The sequence below is a fragment of the Drosophila serrata genome, unplaced genomic scaffold (assembly GCF_035046125.1).
Source record: "Drosophila serrata isolate PLE 108 unplaced genomic scaffold, ASM3504612v1 contig_184, whole genome shotgun sequence".
Taxonomy (NCBI): domain Eukaryota; kingdom Metazoa; phylum Arthropoda; class Insecta; order Diptera; family Drosophilidae; genus Drosophila; species Drosophila serrata.
Window position 1 is genome coordinate 9,648,971 of NW_028257082.1, and position 17,726 is coordinate 9,666,696.

At 43.9% G+C, this 17,726-nt stretch overlaps 3 protein-coding genes and 2 non-coding genes across 10 annotated transcripts; 4 read left to right on the forward strand and 1 right to left on the reverse strand.

Moving 5' to 3' along the window:
- Window positions 1-239: 239 nt before the first annotated feature.
- On the forward strand, window positions 240-13,090 carry LOC110177111 (uncharacterized). 5 transcript variants are annotated; one of them, XM_086829051.1, is made up of 9 exons: window positions 240-553; window positions 5,076-5,158; window positions 8,140-9,625; window positions 9,687-10,326; window positions 10,383-10,651; window positions 10,709-11,837; window positions 11,897-12,414; window positions 12,470-12,689; window positions 12,745-13,090. In XM_086829051.1, exons 2-9 carry the CDS (start codon window positions 5,134-5,136, stop codon window positions 12,829-12,831), a joined length of 4,374 nt encoding a protein of 1,457 aa, XP_086685177.1. In that variant the 5' UTR covers window positions 240-553; window positions 5,076-5,133; the 3' UTR covers window positions 12,832-13,090. The 5 variants fall into 5 exon arrangements, with proteins under 5 accessions (XP_086685177.1, XP_020799318.2, XP_086685178.1 ...); XM_020943659.2 differs by having other exon boundaries at window positions 12,751-13,090; XM_086829052.1 differs by lacking the exon at window positions 240-553 and adding an exon at window positions 669-762.
- A 959-nt stretch (window positions 13,091-14,049) lies between these two features.
- On the reverse strand, window positions 14,050-15,197 carry mRpS17 (mitochondrial ribosomal protein S17). The gene is made up of 2 exons (XM_020943683.2): window positions 14,561-15,197; window positions 14,050-14,496 (listed from the first exon to the last, which is right to left on the reverse strand). Exons 1-2 carry the CDS (start codon window positions 14,666-14,668, stop codon window positions 14,137-14,139), a joined length of 468 nt encoding a protein of 155 aa, XP_020799342.1. The 5' UTR covers window positions 14,669-15,197; the 3' UTR covers window positions 14,050-14,136.
- On the forward strand, window positions 14,965-17,497 carry Nop60B (dyskerin pseudouridine synthase 1 Nop60B). 2 transcript variants are annotated; one of them, XM_020945710.2, is made up of 6 exons: window positions 14,965-15,129; window positions 15,192-15,560; window positions 15,647-15,898; window positions 16,108-16,382; window positions 16,631-17,038; window positions 17,107-17,497. In XM_020945710.2, the coding sequence occupies exons 1-6, from the start codon at window positions 15,117-15,119 to the stop codon at window positions 17,311-17,313; spliced, it is 1,524 nt and encodes a 507-aa protein (XP_020801369.2). In that variant the 5' UTR covers window positions 14,965-15,116; the 3' UTR covers window positions 17,314-17,497. The 2 variants fall into 2 exon arrangements, with proteins under 2 accessions (XP_020801369.2, XP_086685192.1); XM_086829066.1 differs by lacking the exon at window positions 14,965-15,129 and having other exon boundaries at window positions 15,421-15,560; window positions 16,124-16,382.
- LOC147644430 (small nucleolar RNA snoR639/H1) lies at window positions 16,413-16,551 on the forward strand. Its single transcript, XR_015270804.1, has one exon. It is a non-coding gene; the product is annotated as a small nucleolar RNA snoR639/H1 (small nucleolar RNA).
- A 134-nt stretch (window positions 17,498-17,631) lies between the features above and the next one.
- LOC147644431 (small nucleolar RNA Me28S-Gm1083) lies at window positions 17,632-17,720 on the forward strand. Its single transcript, XR_015270798.1, has one exon. It is a non-coding gene; the product is annotated as a small nucleolar RNA Me28S-Gm1083 (small nucleolar RNA).
- The last annotated feature ends 6 nt before the right edge of the window (window positions 17,721-17,726 follow it).

Genomic DNA, 17,726 nt, shown 5'->3' on the forward strand with positions numbered 1-17,726 from the left:
ATAGTTTTTTTTAAATTTCAATAAGTTAAAGAGTTTATGTTTTATAGATTTGAAAAAAAATATATTTCCTAGGTCCATTAGATCGATGAAAACTATTTCAGAAAATTAAACTCCGTAGAAATCAATTCTCTTATTTTGTAATTTAAAATATTTACTAATTTTTTTTATGGTAATCAGGAATTTTATTCGAATATTTCCAACTTAGTGGCAACCCGCAAAGCCGCGCTTCATTGATCAGAGCAAAGATTTGCAAGAGAGCCGGCTGAGCGGCTCTGGAGTGTGCGATCGGCTCAGCCAGTTGCTGTCTATACTCCAACGGATTTGGATATTGTTGCTCCGCCACAGAGAGTGGATAATCGTGGAGAAATAAAAACAGAAACCGAAACTGAAACTGAAACTGAAACGGAGAAGCAATCGTAAACCGCGAACTTAGTAACAGTTGCATCGCGTATACGAAGCGTGAAACACAAACGACAAGCAACAAAAGTACAAGCGGCGAGAGAGTGCAGCAACAAATTCGTAAACAATCAAAGTAACGGCGTGTTGTGCGAGTGTAAGTGCCAACGACAGTGTGTGTGTGAGAGAGTGCGACTAATTTAAACGCGACTTTAGTTAAAAATAAGACTCTTTATTAACGAAATGCAGGGGAAATCCAACGCCCCCGCCGCGCAATAACACAAAAAGAAAGCAGAAACTGGATAAAACTAAGCAAGTTCTGAAATAAATCCAGTAACAGTAACCGAGTGCTAAACGAGTGATTAGGTGGCGTATACGTAACCCCGAATCTTGTCAAATCTGAAAAGAATCAGGCGAACAATAGCCAGTCAGCCAGCCAGTCTCCCACCAAAAACACAAAATAAAATCAAATCAAATAAATAAAAAAAAAAAACAAACTGAACGTAGTTCACCTTTTCCATTCAGCCAATAACAATAACATTCGGCCAGAAGAATGCGGCAAAAAAACGAGGGGTTTCTGTACGATTTGTTTTTATTTTTGTTGCTTTTGCACCTACACTATTTATTTATTTTGTTGTCAAGTGTGTGTCTGAGTGTGAGTGCTTTGTTTTTGCCGTCGCGACTGCACGTCTTCATTTCATTAGTTCGATCATTATGCTCCGGCCACTAGACAAGCCGGAGATTACGGCTCCGCCACTTCGATCTTGGCCAGTTTGTCCGCTGCCGCTTCTTCCACTTCTTTTTCTCGTCTCAACCTGTGCCAAGCGCTAAACCAAAATAAAAAATCGTATAAAAAATACACACAAAAACAAAAAACAAGCGAGAAACGGAGGCTTGGTTTTATGACCGAAGATGGGAATACCTTAAAAGTGTATCTAAAAGATTTTTCTGAAATATCCAAGTGGTTCTATTGACTAATACTTTTAATTTAGCGTGAATCGTAACATTTTTAAGGCAGCTTTTTGTAATATTATTTCAATATAATGGTAGATTAAATTTATTATATTAAAAAAACAACATAAACCAGGCATTGCTAGAGGTTAAAGTTAGCAACTCTTTTTACACAAATAAAGACTCACGATAAGAATATCGAAATCTTTTCCAGTTTCCGCTTCCTTTAAAATGCTTATATTTTAAAATTTCCCTCTGTTAATTGGCTGTTAACTTCCAAACGATATCACACTATGGACTCAGATCCTTAAAAATCCATTATTTTAAAGGACTTTTCTTTAACTTAACTTAGAAAGCATAAAACACATGCATTTGCCCATCGAAAATAATTATTTATTGCGTAAATAAAGAAGAGAAATTAAAATATAGTCAAGTTATTATCTCAAAAAGATTTTTAAAACATTTCCACTCTCAAAATTTTAACACCTTAATAAAGGTTAAAGAAAGTATGCGTAGAAAAGGATCCACTTTATATATGTATGTGTTTCTATGTAGAATCAATAGAAACCTCTTTGACCTTATAGCTAATATCACCCTCTCGGAGAGTACGAAAAAAACGGGGTAAAAAAATAAAGGCAAAAAAGCAAAAACGTGTCCCATAGCCCAAAAAGACGCTCACAATCCAGGCAGCAGCAGCAGCATCAGGCAAAGACATAAAAGTCAACCGGTCGGTTGGGTTTCGAACGGCAGCTACCAGCAAAAGCAAAAGCAACAGTAACAGTAACAGAAACAGCAACTACAACTCGCCTTGTAGCGGCGGCAGCAATAATATGTAAAAGCTGAGAAAAAAACAGCCAATGCAAAAACGCCAAAGATACTTATAAATAACAATCTAGATGGCGAAGAAGCAGCCAGCCAGCGAGCCACTCGAGGCTGAAAGCTGTTTAGCATAGATTATTTTTTCGCTAATAGGCGGGGGCGGGAGCTCAGGGGGATCCGGACCCGGGGGCTGCTTGGATCCGTTTAGCTGGAAACCCGAAAAGATGCTAAATATGCGATCAATAACAAATGGAATATTCCATTCCTTTGGGGCGCTTGTACGGACTTTCTTTTCATTTCTTGCATCCGTTAAATTTACAATTTAAATTAAATCCTAACATCTAGCGCTAGTTTTAGCAGCTTCCATTGTTGCACTTGCCTTAAGATCAATGGCACATCACACTCGTTGACTCACACTTATGTGACGCACTTCCGTCTAGACTATAAAGAGATCATAAATGGTCTATAAACCTCATCGCTGAGATTTTTTGCGAAATCCATATGGCTTTAGGGTTCGATCACTTGGCTCAGATATTTGGCGATATAGTTAGGCACCTGATGCTAATTCAATTCGATAATTGCCACCCTGCTGACGCCTTTCCCAAAACCCATCTACACATTTTGATGTCTAAACTCGGTTTTGGGCTTGGCTTTTTGGCCAAATTAAAGTCATGGGTTCAACGATAAGTTGATAAACCAATTCTGGATGCCTGACTGACCAGCTGGCTGGCCAAAGAGAGTAACCCCCTAAGCGTAATTGACTTGTTTGGCTGAGTGAATCCCATGCCAGCAGCAATTAGCACTGTTGCTGGTAGCAGCAGCAGAAGCAACAATAAATACTTGTAGTGAATTTTATTCATATTTATGGCTCAATTTGATCGTTGCTTACGTGCAATCTGTGGCGGTTTTTGGCATTTAATTTCGTGTTTCAAACAGCCGCACGCCACACGAGAGCGCGAGAGATGTGTCGTACAAAACTCTGTGGATATTTTGCAGATTTATTGAAATGCTAATAAAACGCTAAATGCCCCGGCATGATGATGAGACAGAATTCCGTCGAATGCCAAAGCCATGGCAGCCTCAAGGATGAGCTTAGGCCACGCCAAAGTCAAAGTTAAAGAAGTCAAGCGCGGTGCCCTGCAAAGTTTGGATATCAGCAAACACAGATATTAACTTCCGACTCCGTAAACAACAATCAATAGCCGACAACTACAGGTTTTTTCGTAGTTTTTTTTTCTTTCTTGTCTTGGCAGCATCTTCAAGTGAAACTCTCGTCACGAGCATGAGTCTGGTTTTTTTGGCTCGCTTTTTTGGTTTATTTTTAGTTGCCCTGCCGCAACGGCGTCCGACTAAATCAAATCACTTGAGCATTTCATTATATTATTATAGGAGGAAGCGTTCTTTATCTGACGCGCCAGTAGCCCCAGGAGATACTATATATCTGTATATGCATGTGTATGTAGTACATCTATATGAAAGCCAGGGCGTTAATTCAATCAAAATCATTGCGACAAAACAGCCATGACAAAGCGGAGGCAAAGTCTGCCTTCGAAAACCCACTTTTAAGTAATCTCAGCATTATGCGATCGTATAAGGGAAGAGTTAAAATCGAACCCAAGGCCTGGCCCTGTTTAATTACAGCCCCAAATTAGTTGAAAAGATATTTTATTTGCTATTAAAATCAACAAAACTGATATTGCGTATACGCCACGTATGACGATATCTTATTTTAAATGGATAATCTTTGCTTCTGTGTTAGGTATGATATTAGAAGTGTGTTTTATTATGATTTGTAAAACTATTTCATTTTATTCAAAAGATATTTCATTTGATCTTATAATACAAAAAGTTGATATTGCGTATACGCCACGTGTGACGATATATTAGTTTAAATTGATATTCTTTGCTTCTGTATTGGGTATGACATTAAAAATGTGAATACAAATTGTAAAGAATATAAAATGGTTTTAAAAATTTGTATGTTAAACTCTTAAAACAAGAACAGAAGTTAGTAAATCTTACGTTTTATTGCATACTTAAGAGGGTCTTTGGGCCAGCATTCCATGCTCATCAACAAGGCCCTTTCATCATTCATTTGCATTACTAAATAGCTCAGTTAAAGCTATTTTCATTACACATTTTATTAGTAGTCGAGTGTCACGTGTTGATGCAAATTATTTACTGCTGCATATAGCATGGAATCCGTGTTGTTTTCTGACCCCCACACCAAGCGGATAAAGCTGCTGCCCAGACGCCGCAAGTTCCAGCTGGAAGCGCGATTCACTTATCTGGCATTTATGTTTGTTTTTGTTTTCTTTTTCTGCTTTTTGCGTTGTTTTGCAGCCAGACTTTTTAGATATAAATTCTGAGAATATATGCATAAATGTATAAATGACGATTTGATTGCGGAATTAAAGAAAGATTTGTAGAGAATTAGGAAAATTAAATGAGATCTCTAACCCTTGACAAATTTGTGCCACCGTTCTTAAGAAATTTAAAACTTAAAACTGATTTTGAAACTTTCAACTTAATTCTATTTTATCTTAAGCATTACTTTGGTTTGTTTTTTTTTGGCAAACATATCTAAAAATATTATAAAACATATATCCAGAACAGAATATACATTAGAACATTAGAATAGGCCTTATCGCTAGACAACAACCAAGTAGCATTTCATTTACAGCCCTAAAGGCTTCCCTCAAATATAAACATTCGCAGAAAGTAAATGTGACTTTCAACGGAACTGTGAAATATTAGGAAAATGTCTCCAACTACTACTGTGTGTTCTACTTAATAAATGCGATAAGCAAAGTGTATATTCGAATTGCAAAATTTCTACAAAGTTTACTTCGATGGCATGTGAAGTTTGAGCTTGACCATGGTCACATCTCTCTGATTTATATTTGCAGGTCCGACACCAGTCATGCTGTAGCAACGTGAACAGGATGCAGCTGAAGTAACTTGAATATGGACCTTGATTTCTTAGGCCTCTGTAAGTACACAATAAGCGAATTCCACTATTACCGATTACCACAAGTGTTTAGATGCATATACGTATGTAACATATTTATATATATTTTTGGCAAGGATAACAAATTCAAATTCAAATGGGGTCCTTGCTGTGGCCCCGTTGAAGGCTAGGCCCGACTTGCCTCGTCATTGACAACCAAAGTGGCTACCGAAAATAGATATAAACAGCAAGGGAGCCTTAGATTGGGATTATTATACCCTTAGTGAGGTATAGGGATATAGCATTTGGCAACCTTAAATGTAGAATTTATATTTTTTATAGTTATGTTATATACTTCCAATTATAAGTATTTAGTTTGGTTAGTTAAAAGCAAAATTAAGCAAGCTATTAAATTCACATTGGTAAAAGATGATTTAATGTGCTGTTTAAACATCGATATTTTGGGGCAATTTATTTATTTTTATCTAAAAATACATCAAAAGGTTAGATTTTCGGATTTTTCCTAATTTGTTATTTAGACTTAAATTGTGACTCAGATTATATACGAAATCTTGCAATCATTGGCCATGACATGCCCTCAAAAAATCTGAAAAATATATTTTTTTTTAGGACTTAAAATCTTTATTTATTGATTCAATTTTGATAAACAAATGAAAGTTTAAAAATTCCATAACTCAGCCAAAAAAGCATCAATTTCAATTCGGTAAGCTGTTCTGTGAAAGGTTTTATCAGGAAAATAAGTCTGCATACAGAATAAAAATATTTGAATTATTGAAAAGTTTTTTTTTGAATTTTTGACAACTTAACGATTTTAACCCCTTATAAAATTTTGAAAAATTGGCGAACAATTTTGTTGTCAACTTTTTTCCCAATAATTTGATATTAAATAACTAAAACTTAAATTGTGATTCGGAATATATATGGGTTTTGGCAATTTGGCCATGAAATGTCCCAAAAAAGATGGATTTTTGAGGGGGACATAAAGTCATAATTTATAGATATAAGTTTGTTAGACAAACTAAGTTAAAATAATGTAATTAAAGCCAAGCTAATCCAAAAGAGAAACCCAAGTTAAAGACCGAGATCTCTCTTTCTCTCTGTAGAATTAGAGTATTTTCGATCCCTGTCTGAGGACCTGCATCTCTAACACTGACAAACACAGTTACAGATAGCCTACGGAATGAGACAATCAGGATATATATATGATAGCTGGGGAATCGCTTAATATATTTTTCTGTACGATTTGCTATGGAACAACTCCCCCTCCGTGGGATTTGCATGCCACTTGTACGGCTCACGAAACGAGCAGGTTGTTTGATCAATAACACGACCAACTCGATTGACTCGCCTGGCGGCGGGACGGAAGCCCAAATATTTGCACACTGGTTATGATACCGCTGCCGCTGCCCTCACTCAGTCAGTGCTCAGATATTTTCTATCCGCATCCGACGTACCGCCAAGTGACTAACCAAATAATAGAGTTGCAAAGTTACAAAGTTACATTTGAGATTGTGAAAACAGTTTTGGTTCGCGGATAACCTGGGGGGATGCATTTGTAACAATATTTCTTCTATTTATTATTTACATATCCCAGAACAATTGTGTAAACAATAGTTTGTGCTTTGATTTGAATTTGAAGCCCTGCTTCTGCTGCTGCTGCTGCTGCTGCTGCTGGTACTTGGTGGTGTTGCTAATGTTACTAGTGTTGCTGCTTTTATTCCAGCAATTTGGTTTCGTTTTCATCTTCGCTTTCATTGGTTACCATGCCGATGTATTAGTTGGACTATGGCTCCAGCTCAGTTATCCAGTTGAGCTTTTAATTTTTTAATCACTTGGAGCACCCGCCCCCGTTGCATTTTCGCTGCTCAGCGGATTGTGAAGAGTGCATCAACCGTATGCTCGCTCATACGTGCGTTAGATAATTGTTTTCTCAGATACAAGATACAAAATGCAGCAGCAGCAGAAGTAGACGAAAAACTCAATTCAAAAAACCCATTTGTGTTTCCATGGATGCTGGTTAGTCAGCTGCTAACTTGGCCATCAGTGCAGACGCTGCTAGTAGCCGCTGGCACTGAACGAAGTCCTTGTTGACTTCCCAACTCCTCCTGCGAACGAACCAACAAATTAATTATGGACTACCCCAAGACATTGAATGGTAAATGTAAATGTTAACATAATCCTCCCTCTGAACCGCGCTCGTAGGATCTATGCATAAATTACACAACAATTTATTTGGCACGTCAACAAATTCACTCGCTCCTCGGCTGGGCTTTTATCGATCAAACACAGACTGGGATTTTCAGGGCTTATCAATGTTGTGCGCTCCCTGTTTTTTAGAGTAACCCGAATCTGTTTTTCACATTTAACGGCAAAAATAATAATTATATTAATAATCTCTGCGTATGCCTGGTAAACGCCCCCACAAACACGTACGATATTTAATTTCTATATAAGGGGAAACTGAAATTTGTTTTCGCTGTCTGAGTCGTCGGACTTTGGTCTACTTTGGATGATAAAGAACTTATTTTGCCATTATTTAGATATTACTTTCATAGCAGTGTGCTTATTATTTACTTTCTTCATTTAATTTATCCGGCTTTCTAGACTTGAAACATATTTATTTTATTTTATTTAGCAAAGGCTAGGTGAATAAAAGGAGAGTTCTTTTGAAAACTATAAACCCTCTCAATATCATTTTTCGATAATTTATTTATTGTAACAACTTTAGTTTAATATATTAAACAGTTAAGGAATGTAATTTTTAAGAATATTTCTAGGTAAGTTATAAGCTATAAAGTAGCATAAATATTTATATAGAAAACAAGAGAGATTATTTTATTAAGTTCAAGTTCAACATAAATAACTTGTATATTGTATAAATATATTTCTCAATGTGTCATATGATATAAAAAATTTAGATTGCAGTTTATCGGATTTAAATCTTATTTAATTTCAGATAAAATTAAACATCTAATAAAATCGTAATTCCTCTATGCCCACAGCCCCCCAAGATCTGGCAGACATACACAATGAAGGCATAGACAATCTGGATCTGCTGATGCAGGGAGACTTTGACGACAGCATCCAGTTGGGACACAATGACCATAACGGGCATCTGGCCCCCGGTGCTGGTAGTGGTGCTGGTGGCGGCACCCACATGGACTCTCCCCACACACCGCCCATGAACGGCTTGGATTCCGGACGGATGGGTCTAAGCACCCCGGTGTCGACACAGGTGCAAGCGCATGTGCATCCACAGTTGCCGGAGAGTCCGCCGGACTCGCAGCCCGCCTACAGTCCGCTGGGTGAGGCGCATGGTATGGCCATGCCGGGCCGGGAGCTGATTTATCCTGGACTAACGCACATGCAGCATCAGGGGAATCTGTTGCAGACAGACCTAGGCCAGTACGCATCTCCTCCGCAGCAACAGCAGCAGCATCACTTTGCCACTCCGCAAGCCGATGTGCGGGTGAAGCACGAAACCGGGCTCATAATGAATCCGGGGAACCTACTCTCCCAGCAGCAACAGCAACAGATGCAGCAGCAGCAGCATCATCAACAGCAGCAGCAGCAGCAGCAACTCAGCGAGCAACAGTTTCTCCCACACCAGCAACAGCATCTGCAGCACCTCCAAGACCTGGGCCAGGACCAGATGCTCTACTACGACAATGCATTGGGAGCAGCGGGGATGTATGCGGCTGGGAGCTACCAGAACCTATCCACCTGCACGCTGACCTCGGCCTTGGGACTGGGTGACCGGGTCCAGGTGATCGGAACCAGCCAGCTGTCGCTAAATCGTGTATCCGCTCCCTCCACGCCCGTGCACTCGCTGTCGCGCAAGCGTAAGATGTCCACGCAGCTCGACTGTCCAGAGTTTTCGCCGGTGCCGAAGGTGGACGCTGGTCTGCGGATGAGCCCCCTGCGCGCCTCCCACCACTCGCTGGCCACGCCGACACCCACGCCAACGACAGCAACAACGCCGGCACCCTCGCACTGTTCCGCCTCCGTATCGCCAGCCTTGTCCGCCGTTCATTCGCAGGCGGACAACAGCCTCGACGGACAGTCGAGCGGCGGTGGCGGAGTGGCTCAGGGATCGGGATCCGGGTCGGGTTCGGGGAGCGAAGCTGGAGATCCGGCGGGAGGACAGTGCATCCGCTTCAATGCCTTCCAGCCGGAGCACTGGCACAAGCTCGTCGACCAGGACCTCCAGGAGCTGTCTGTGATCTACTACCGCGTGGACGCGGACAAGGGATTCAACTTTAGCGTCTCGGACGACGCGTACGTGTGCCAGAAGAAGAACCACTTCCAGGTTACTTGCCATGCGCGCCTCCAGGGCGATGCCAAATTCGTGAAGACACCGTCCGGCTTCGAGAAAATCAAATCCTTCCACTTGCATTTTTATGGCGTCAAGTTTGAGGCGCCCAATCAGACCATCCGCGTGGAGCAGAGCCAGTCGGATCGCTCCAAGAAGGCCTTCTATCCCGTACCGTAAGTAGATCTGTTGGGGATTGAAGAAATATATTTTTTACGAAAAATATTCTTCCTACAGCATCGATCTCCAGAAGCACATCGTCAGCAAGATCACTGTCGGCCGACTGCACTTTTCGGAGACGACTAACAACAATATGCGCAAGAAGGGTCGTCCCAATCCGGAGCAGCGCTTCTTTCAGCTGGTGGTTGGTCTGCATGTCCATACAATCTCTGGAAACTTTCCCGTGGTGAGCCACGGCAGCGAGAAGATTATCGTGCGTGCCTCGAATCCGGGTCAGTTTGAGTCCGATGTGGATCTTTGCTGGCAACGCGGCCTAACCCAGGAGTCGGTGTTCCATGCCGGCCGCGTGGGCATCAACACTGATCGCCCGGATGAGAGCCTGGTGGTGCATGGCAACCTGAAGGTCTCCGGGCACATTGTCCAACCAAGTGACAGTCGAGCCAAGCAGGAGATCGGTGAGCTGGATACGTCGGTGCAGCTTCGCAATCTGCAGAAGATTCGGATAGTGCGCTATCGCTATGAGCCGGAGTTTGCCGTCCACTCGGGGCTGCGGCGCGAGAGTGACACGCGGGAGATTGTGGACACCGGAGTGATTGCCCAGGAGGTGCGCGAAGTCATACCCGATGCGGTTCAAGAGGCTGGCAGCGTGGTGCTGCCCAACGGAGAGGTCATTGAGAACTTCCTGCTGGTCAACAAGGTGAGGAAGAGAGATTTTTCTGCCAAGCTTCTTGTAACACCTTATCCTTGTTGCAGGATCGCATCCTCATGGAAAATATCGGGGCCGTAAAGGAGCTGTGCAAGGTGACTGGGTCGCTGGAACACCGAATCGAACACCTGGAGCGTGCCAACATTGGCCAAAACAGCCAGCAACTTCGTGCCAAGGATCTGCTGGAGCCGCGCTGCCTGCTGCCGGAGCGTGGAGCCCTAAAACCCTACGGCAGCCGTCGTGATGGCTACGAGGTGTGCTCCAGTCGTTCCCTGCAGATCGTCATCTTCCTACTGATCATCGTGATGGCTGCTTGGTGAATATATATAGCTTAATATCTCCCAGAATGGAATTTAATTCCGTTTTTTTACAGTCTGGCGGCCGTGTCCACGCTGTACTTCGTGGAGCACAACAAACAGCAGCAGATGGACGGCTACCAGATCTTTGGGAATGGTCACATATTCCGTCCGGAGCCGGGATCGACGCACCTGAGCGATGAGGACCGCCATTACTTTCACAATTTGCATACGCTCTTCCGAAACAAGACCAACGGCGGATGGCCAGGTCGCATATATGCCACTAGCACCACACGTCCGCCCGGATATCGCCCCGGTGAGGAAGAGGCGGAGGAGCTGGCGGCTGTGATGACGAAGCCACAGGTGGCCGGTGCCCAGCAGCAGAGCCTCAAGCATGCCTCCTTCACAACAACGGCTCCACGTTTTAGTAATAAGACCCTAAACAGCAAGAAGGCAAAGTGGCCCATCTCACAGGAGACACTGCGTCAGGTGGCGGGTCAGAAGTTGCTCCAGACGCCGGCAGTCCATGTGCCTTCCTTGCCAGCAAAAACTCTTCCGCCGCCGGCTCTCAACGAGACGGTGGCCTCCACGGAGAAGCCACCGCAGGCCATTCCCTTGCCGCAGGACTTTGAGAATAACTCTATCGACATTGACGCCCAGCAGCAGCAGCAGAAGCAGTCGCAGCTGTCCCCTTTGAAGCTGGATGAACATATCGTGGTGGTGGGCACCATTGCCAGCCCCGCCTCCGAGGCATCATCTGACTCTGATCCTCCGACAGCTGTCGCGGGTCATGCTATCCGCAAGTTCAACACCGGCGCCGTGTACACGAACGTGTATAAGACGGTTTCGCCACCAACGGCCAACCTAGCCCTGACCACCAACAAGGTGAGCACCGAGCCCGCCCAGAGTCCGCTTTCCCAGGCGCTGGATGTGCCGCCGCCGGCGCTGCCCTTGCGCAATAGTAGCGACAATCCGGATGCCCTGGATCTGCAGAACCTGAGCAACACCAACGAGTCGGTGGACAATCCCATTACCGGAGTGTACGGCTTTGAGTACCAGGGAGCGGGTCTGAGGGAATCCAACCTGGGCAGGCGCTCGGCGAATCAACGCAGTCTGGAATGGATCAGGCAGAAGAGCATGAAGACGCCAATCTTTGGCCAGCCGGCCGAATGCAATGGGGATGAGTCTGTCAGCGACAATTGTCAGGTAAGGACTAGCTTCTTAATACCCATCTTGAATTGAAAATTAATCTTTTCACTCACCAGTCCGTTTGCTTCGAGGAACTGCCACCGACTCAACCGCAGCCGGATAATGTAGATGCCAATGTAAAGGAGCAGCATGTCGAGGACGATCTGCAATCGGCCGAGGAGCAGGAACCGGATCCTGATATAATCGAGGCGCAGCCACTTTCCATTGCCGTAGCCACTGGCAATGAGACCGAGTCGCAGACCGGTTTCCTTGGCAAGACCTCGCACAGTACCGATGCCTTGGCTAAGAAATTCCCACAGGAAACGGAAACGGTGCTGGCTAGCAAGGAAGATCCGGTATATCGTTTGGTTCAACCAGCAACAGCCCAGGAGCAGCTACCCAAAGCGGATGAGACGGTGCTGCCACCTTTCCAATTGGACTGTTGGAGCGTGGCCAGTTGCGTGCTGGCCGCTCAGTACAATCACAGCATCGATGTGGAGCAGTTCTGTCCGAGCACGGGTAGTTCCCTCAACATAAGCTATATAGTTCCAGTGTCGCGGTATCTCCAGGCCAGTAGCCTGGAACTCCATCTGAGGTTTGAGAAAGAAAACTCTCCTTTTACATGGAATTAAATCTGTTTTTGTTAATAGCTCCAACAAGCCGCTGCAGTGGTCCATCTGCATTGATGACGACCAGGCTAAGGCCAATGCCAATGCACAGCTCAACGAGGATGACGAGGCCCCGGTGAGCAGCGGGGTAAAGATCCTCAAGCAGCTGGGCAACAACAAACTCATTCTGGCATTGGACTTGCCAGCCCGCGGCTACTTCCTGCGTGACTTTATGCTGCGCGCCAGCCAGGACCTCGAGCAGGTGGGTTCCAATGACTTTAAAGCAAACTCCTTCAGTGATCCCTCAATAATCTCAGTTACAGCAAAAACTTTGCGATGACAGCGCTCACCTGGCGAACCCCATACTCCAGTACAACTTTAGGATCGTAAGAGATTGTGATTAGTTTACGGCTTAATTTATGGCACGGATGGATCGAATCTGAGCTCCAAAAAATTAATGTAGGCGGCAATGTCCTCTCCCGGCACACCACCCAACACGGAAAACTCGTTTAAATTAGGAAAATGAGACAAAAAAAAACCATAAAACTGTTGATCAGCGAGAGCGGAAGTTGAAATGAATACATTTATACGTAAAGACAAACAAATCATTAATAAATGCAAAACAAATATCGACCATTTAAATAAAATATGTAGAGAATTCGAGTACCAATGTCTTTTAGTGGTCGGAAAATAGCCTTTGGAGGTCACTACATATGAGTTTATCTTTTTATACCCTTGCACGGTATTATAATTTCAGTCAGAAGTTTGCAACGCAGTGAAGGAGGCACCTCCGACTATATAAAGTATATATATTCTTGATCAGGATCAACAGCCGAGTCGATCTAGCCATGTCCGTCTGTCCGTCTGTCCTTCTGTCCGTCTGTCCGTTTCTACGCAAACTAGTCTCTCAGTTTTGAAGCTATCTGAATGAAACTTTGTAGTTAGCCTTCTATATACTCTCACTCGTATATATGTCGGAACGGGCTGGATCGGACGACTATATCATATAGCTGCCATACGAATGATCGGAAAATTTTTACAAAAAAATTTTTAACTTTTTCAGTTTTCAATAGAATTGGATCAAATTTGAGATATAGCCATTTTACTATACTCTACAATTTTGCATAAAATTTTATGAAAATCGCACTACTATATCATATAGCTCCCATAGGAACGATCGAGAAATTAATACAATTAAATTTATAACCTTTTCAGTTTTCAACTGATTTTCATCAAATTTTAGATATAGGCATTTAATTTAAGTCTTAAATTTTGTGGTAAATTTCATGAAAATCGGACGACTATATCATATAGGTGCCGTACAAACGATCGTTTGATGTGGAGGAAAAATGCAAATCAGTGAATGTAAAACTGCAAATATAATATGTATAGGTGAATGAAATGAAAGCAGGTATTACTTCATTGTTTTTTAACACAAAGATATATAATTTGTATTGTATGGTTTTTTATTCATAGAAGTTCTATCTGCAAGGGTATATAAACTTCGGCGTGCCGAAGTTAGCTTCCTTTCTTGTTAACATATGAAATTGCTTAAAGCAACAACTAAAACCATTTTGGTTGATATACAAAGAAGAATTGTCAAAAGGATCAACTACAGACGGTTTCCTCTTTTCTTCTATGACAAATTAATGCACTTTACTATCAAACAATCTAGAAACTTAACAGATAATGGTAAAAGAGATGCTACGTTACACTGCAAAAGGCTGGTCCTTCCCATCCTCGTGATACTTGATGTAGGTCTCGCCGTGCGTGAAGTCCTTCGTTCCCTCTAGACGACCGCGCGGCGGTGCCTTCTCGTAGTCGAATGCCTTCGACGATTTGCCAAACAGCTGGTTGGCCATCTCAATATCCTCACGGTACTTGCCCACGACCACCTTTTTGCCGGTGAGCGGGTCGGTTATGTCACCCAGCGGATAGACGACTTTTTCCACAGCGTGCGTGATGAGGCGGCTGAGCCGCTCGGGCAGTTCCCGTATGAGGACAACGTCACCGGTCTTGCACACCTTCTGTGGATCGTGGGCGAAGTAAAACTCGTCCTTTTTGAAATACTATTTGGGAAACGGCAGGAAAACTGGTTAATTCCGTGCGGCACAATGGGTGCTGAGCTCTTACCATATTCAAGTTTTTGTCCATCTCCATGCGGCGAATGCGTATCTTCGATGCATTCTGTTTAATGCAGGGCATACACTGGCCCATCAGCAATAATCCACGTCTCGACATGGCTTGGTTAAAGTTTAATTAACAATTTTTAATAATTGAACTTGGGATTGTTTTCTTTTTTTTGTTAGCAATGCCTTCTACCCTTATCAAAGTTTCAACCCATACTCTATATACAATCGAATGATTATATCGATATTTTAATTAATGCGAACCCTCCTCAAGGCATTTTGAATGGATAGTGGTCCCAACGGTCAGGACTTTATGTTTTTTACAAAGCAATTCTATAACTCTTAATTATTCTTGCAGCGAGGTTCAATGAGAAAACCCATTGGCCGCAACATTGCTTTGATCCAATCGAGTTTTAACGATATTGACTATCGACTAGTCGATTGCACATTCGCTTTTATTTCCACCACTAACCGATTCCACGTGTTTTTCTTTTTCTATTCGCGCGCAACACGTGCAGAAGTCTTTAATTTTTCTCTCACTACCAGACAACCGCATCAAAATGGCTGACGTTGGTAAGTGGCTGGGACTGATGAATGAACATGGGGCTGCAACTACAAAGACTATCTTCCCGCAGAGGTGCGCAAGGAGAAGAAAAAGAAGAAGATCAAGGAGGAGCCCTTGGACGGCGATGACATTGGCACGCTGCAGAAGGAGGGAAACTTCCACATCAAGCCCTCATCCAAGATCGCAGAGCTGGACACCTCACAGTGGCCGCTGCTGCTGAAGAACTTCGATAAGTTGAACATCCGCTCCAACCACTACACGCCACTGGCTCATGGCTCCTCGCCGCTGAACCGCGATATCCGAGAGTACATGAAGACGGGCTTCATCAACCTGGACAAACCCTCGAACCCGAGTTCGCACGAGGTGGTGGCCTGGATCAAGAAGATCCTGAAGGTGGAGAAGACTGGCCACTCGGGCACCCTCGATCCCAAAGTCACAGGTAAGTCAGCCTGCACTGCCACACGATGCGCGAGTTTTCTCGTTCGGACCTAACCTAACCTCAATGTTCAACCGCGTGCTCGGCAGGTTGCCTGATTGTTTGCATCGACCGAGCCACTCGGCTGGTTAAGTCGCAGCAGAGTGCCGGCAAGGAGTACGTTGCCATCTTCAAGCTTCACGGCGCCGTCGATTCTGTGGCCAAGGTACGCCAGGGTCTGGAGAAACTGCGCGGCGCTCTCTTCCAGCGTCCGCCCCTTATCTCTGCTGTGAAGCGTCAGTTGCGAGTACGTACGGTTTATGACAGCAAGCTGTTGGACTATGATGAGAGCCGCAATATGGGTAAGTTCAGCTTTTTTATCTATTGTTTCTTGTAAAGCCGCTGCGTCGCCGCTGGAATGTGCTTGTCCGGCAGGCGTGCAGTCTGGATTTCGTCTAGATTTAATCAAAAAACTCCAGTATTTGCCGACCAAAGCAAATGCACATTTTATTTTTTAAAACCACCGTGTCTCTTTCTCTCCTTCGTCGCTGCCAACTACTCACGTGCTTAGGTGTTTTTTGGGTTAGTTGCGAGGCCGGCTCCTACATCCGTACCATGTGCGTCCATCTGGGCCTGGTCTTGGGCGTCGGTGGCCAAATGTTGGAACTCCGTCGCGTCCGCTCGGGAATTCAGTCTGAGCGCGATGGCATGGTGACCATGCACGACGTTCTGGACGCCATGTGGCTGTATGAGAACCACAAGGACGAGTCAATGCTGCGACGCGTGATCAAGCCGTTGGAGGGTCTGCTGGTCAACCACAAACGAATCATCATGAAGGACAGTTCGGTGAGTTTCGGTGCCAGATTTTGTTTAACTACCCCATGATATTAAGCCGGCAGGTGCTTGCAATCCCCACGAGCGCCTGTGACTATGATTGGGAACAGCAACCGCCACTGATGTGTGTATGTTGGGCAGCGCTTCCTCCGCGCGTTCGACAAAGAAATTTCAGACGACATTCCCTCTCATCAAATTCATATCTTCTAAACAAATATCTTTCGAATCTGACCCAACTATATCCCCCGTTCTATCTTCAGGTTAATGCCGTATGTTATGGTGCTAAGATTATGTTGCCCGGCGTTCTGCGTTATGAGGATGGCATTGAGATTGATCAGGAGATTGTCATTTGCACCACCAAGGGCGAGGCTATTTGCCTGGCCATTGCCCTGATGACTACGGCCACCATGTCGTCGTGCGACCATGGTGTGGTAGCCAAGATAAAGCGTGTGATTATGGAGCGCGACACATACCCTCGCAAGTGGGGCTTGGGACCGAAGGCGTCAGCCAAGAAAGCGCTGATTGCCGCCGGCAAGCTGGACAAGTTCGGCAGGCCAAACGAGAACACGCCCAAGGAGTGGCTGACTGGGTTCGTGGATTACAGTGCCAAGAAGACGGCCGCGGCTCCTGAGCCAGCTCCTACAAATGGCTCCAGTGAACCATCCAAGGTAGGATATCATCATTGTACTCAACTTAACATTTTACTGAAAAATAATCCTTCCATTTGTTTGTGTAGCGCAAGCTGAGCACCTCAAGTGTTGAGGAATCGGCGGCGCCCGTAGCGTCTGAAGAGACACCGGCCAAGGACAAAAAGAAGAAGAAAAAGAAGCACAAGGGCGAGGATGAGGCCCCAGCTGCTGAGGAGGATGCGGAGCCAGTAGAAAAGGAGAAGAAAAAGAAGAAGAAGAAGGATAAGGATAGGGACAGAGAAGCTCAGGAATAAAAAGTTTCTATAGGATTAGGTTTTAAAAGTAGAAAACTCTACGGTTTTTTGTAGAGGAGACGGCTACAAATTTGCATAGTTTCTAAGTTTAAGGAGTGTTTTTATGTGTAGAAATACAAAACTAGATTTCAGATGCATTTAAGTGACATTCGCAATGCAATAAACTATATTTTATTGTACAAAATTGTTCGTTAGTTTTCAAGATTTAAGAAGTTCTATTTAGCTTTCCAGTTGTTAGCCGGACTACCCATCACTGCGCGGTGAGTTGAATATATATATTTCTATTAAAACTCTTCAAATGCTGTTTACGTTTGCTTTCTTTCTGTGATGAGCAATAACTTTCGCCCCTAGCTGAAAATTGAAACTTCTCCTGTTGAATGCGAGATTGGTCTTACTGAAGATAAAAGCAAGCA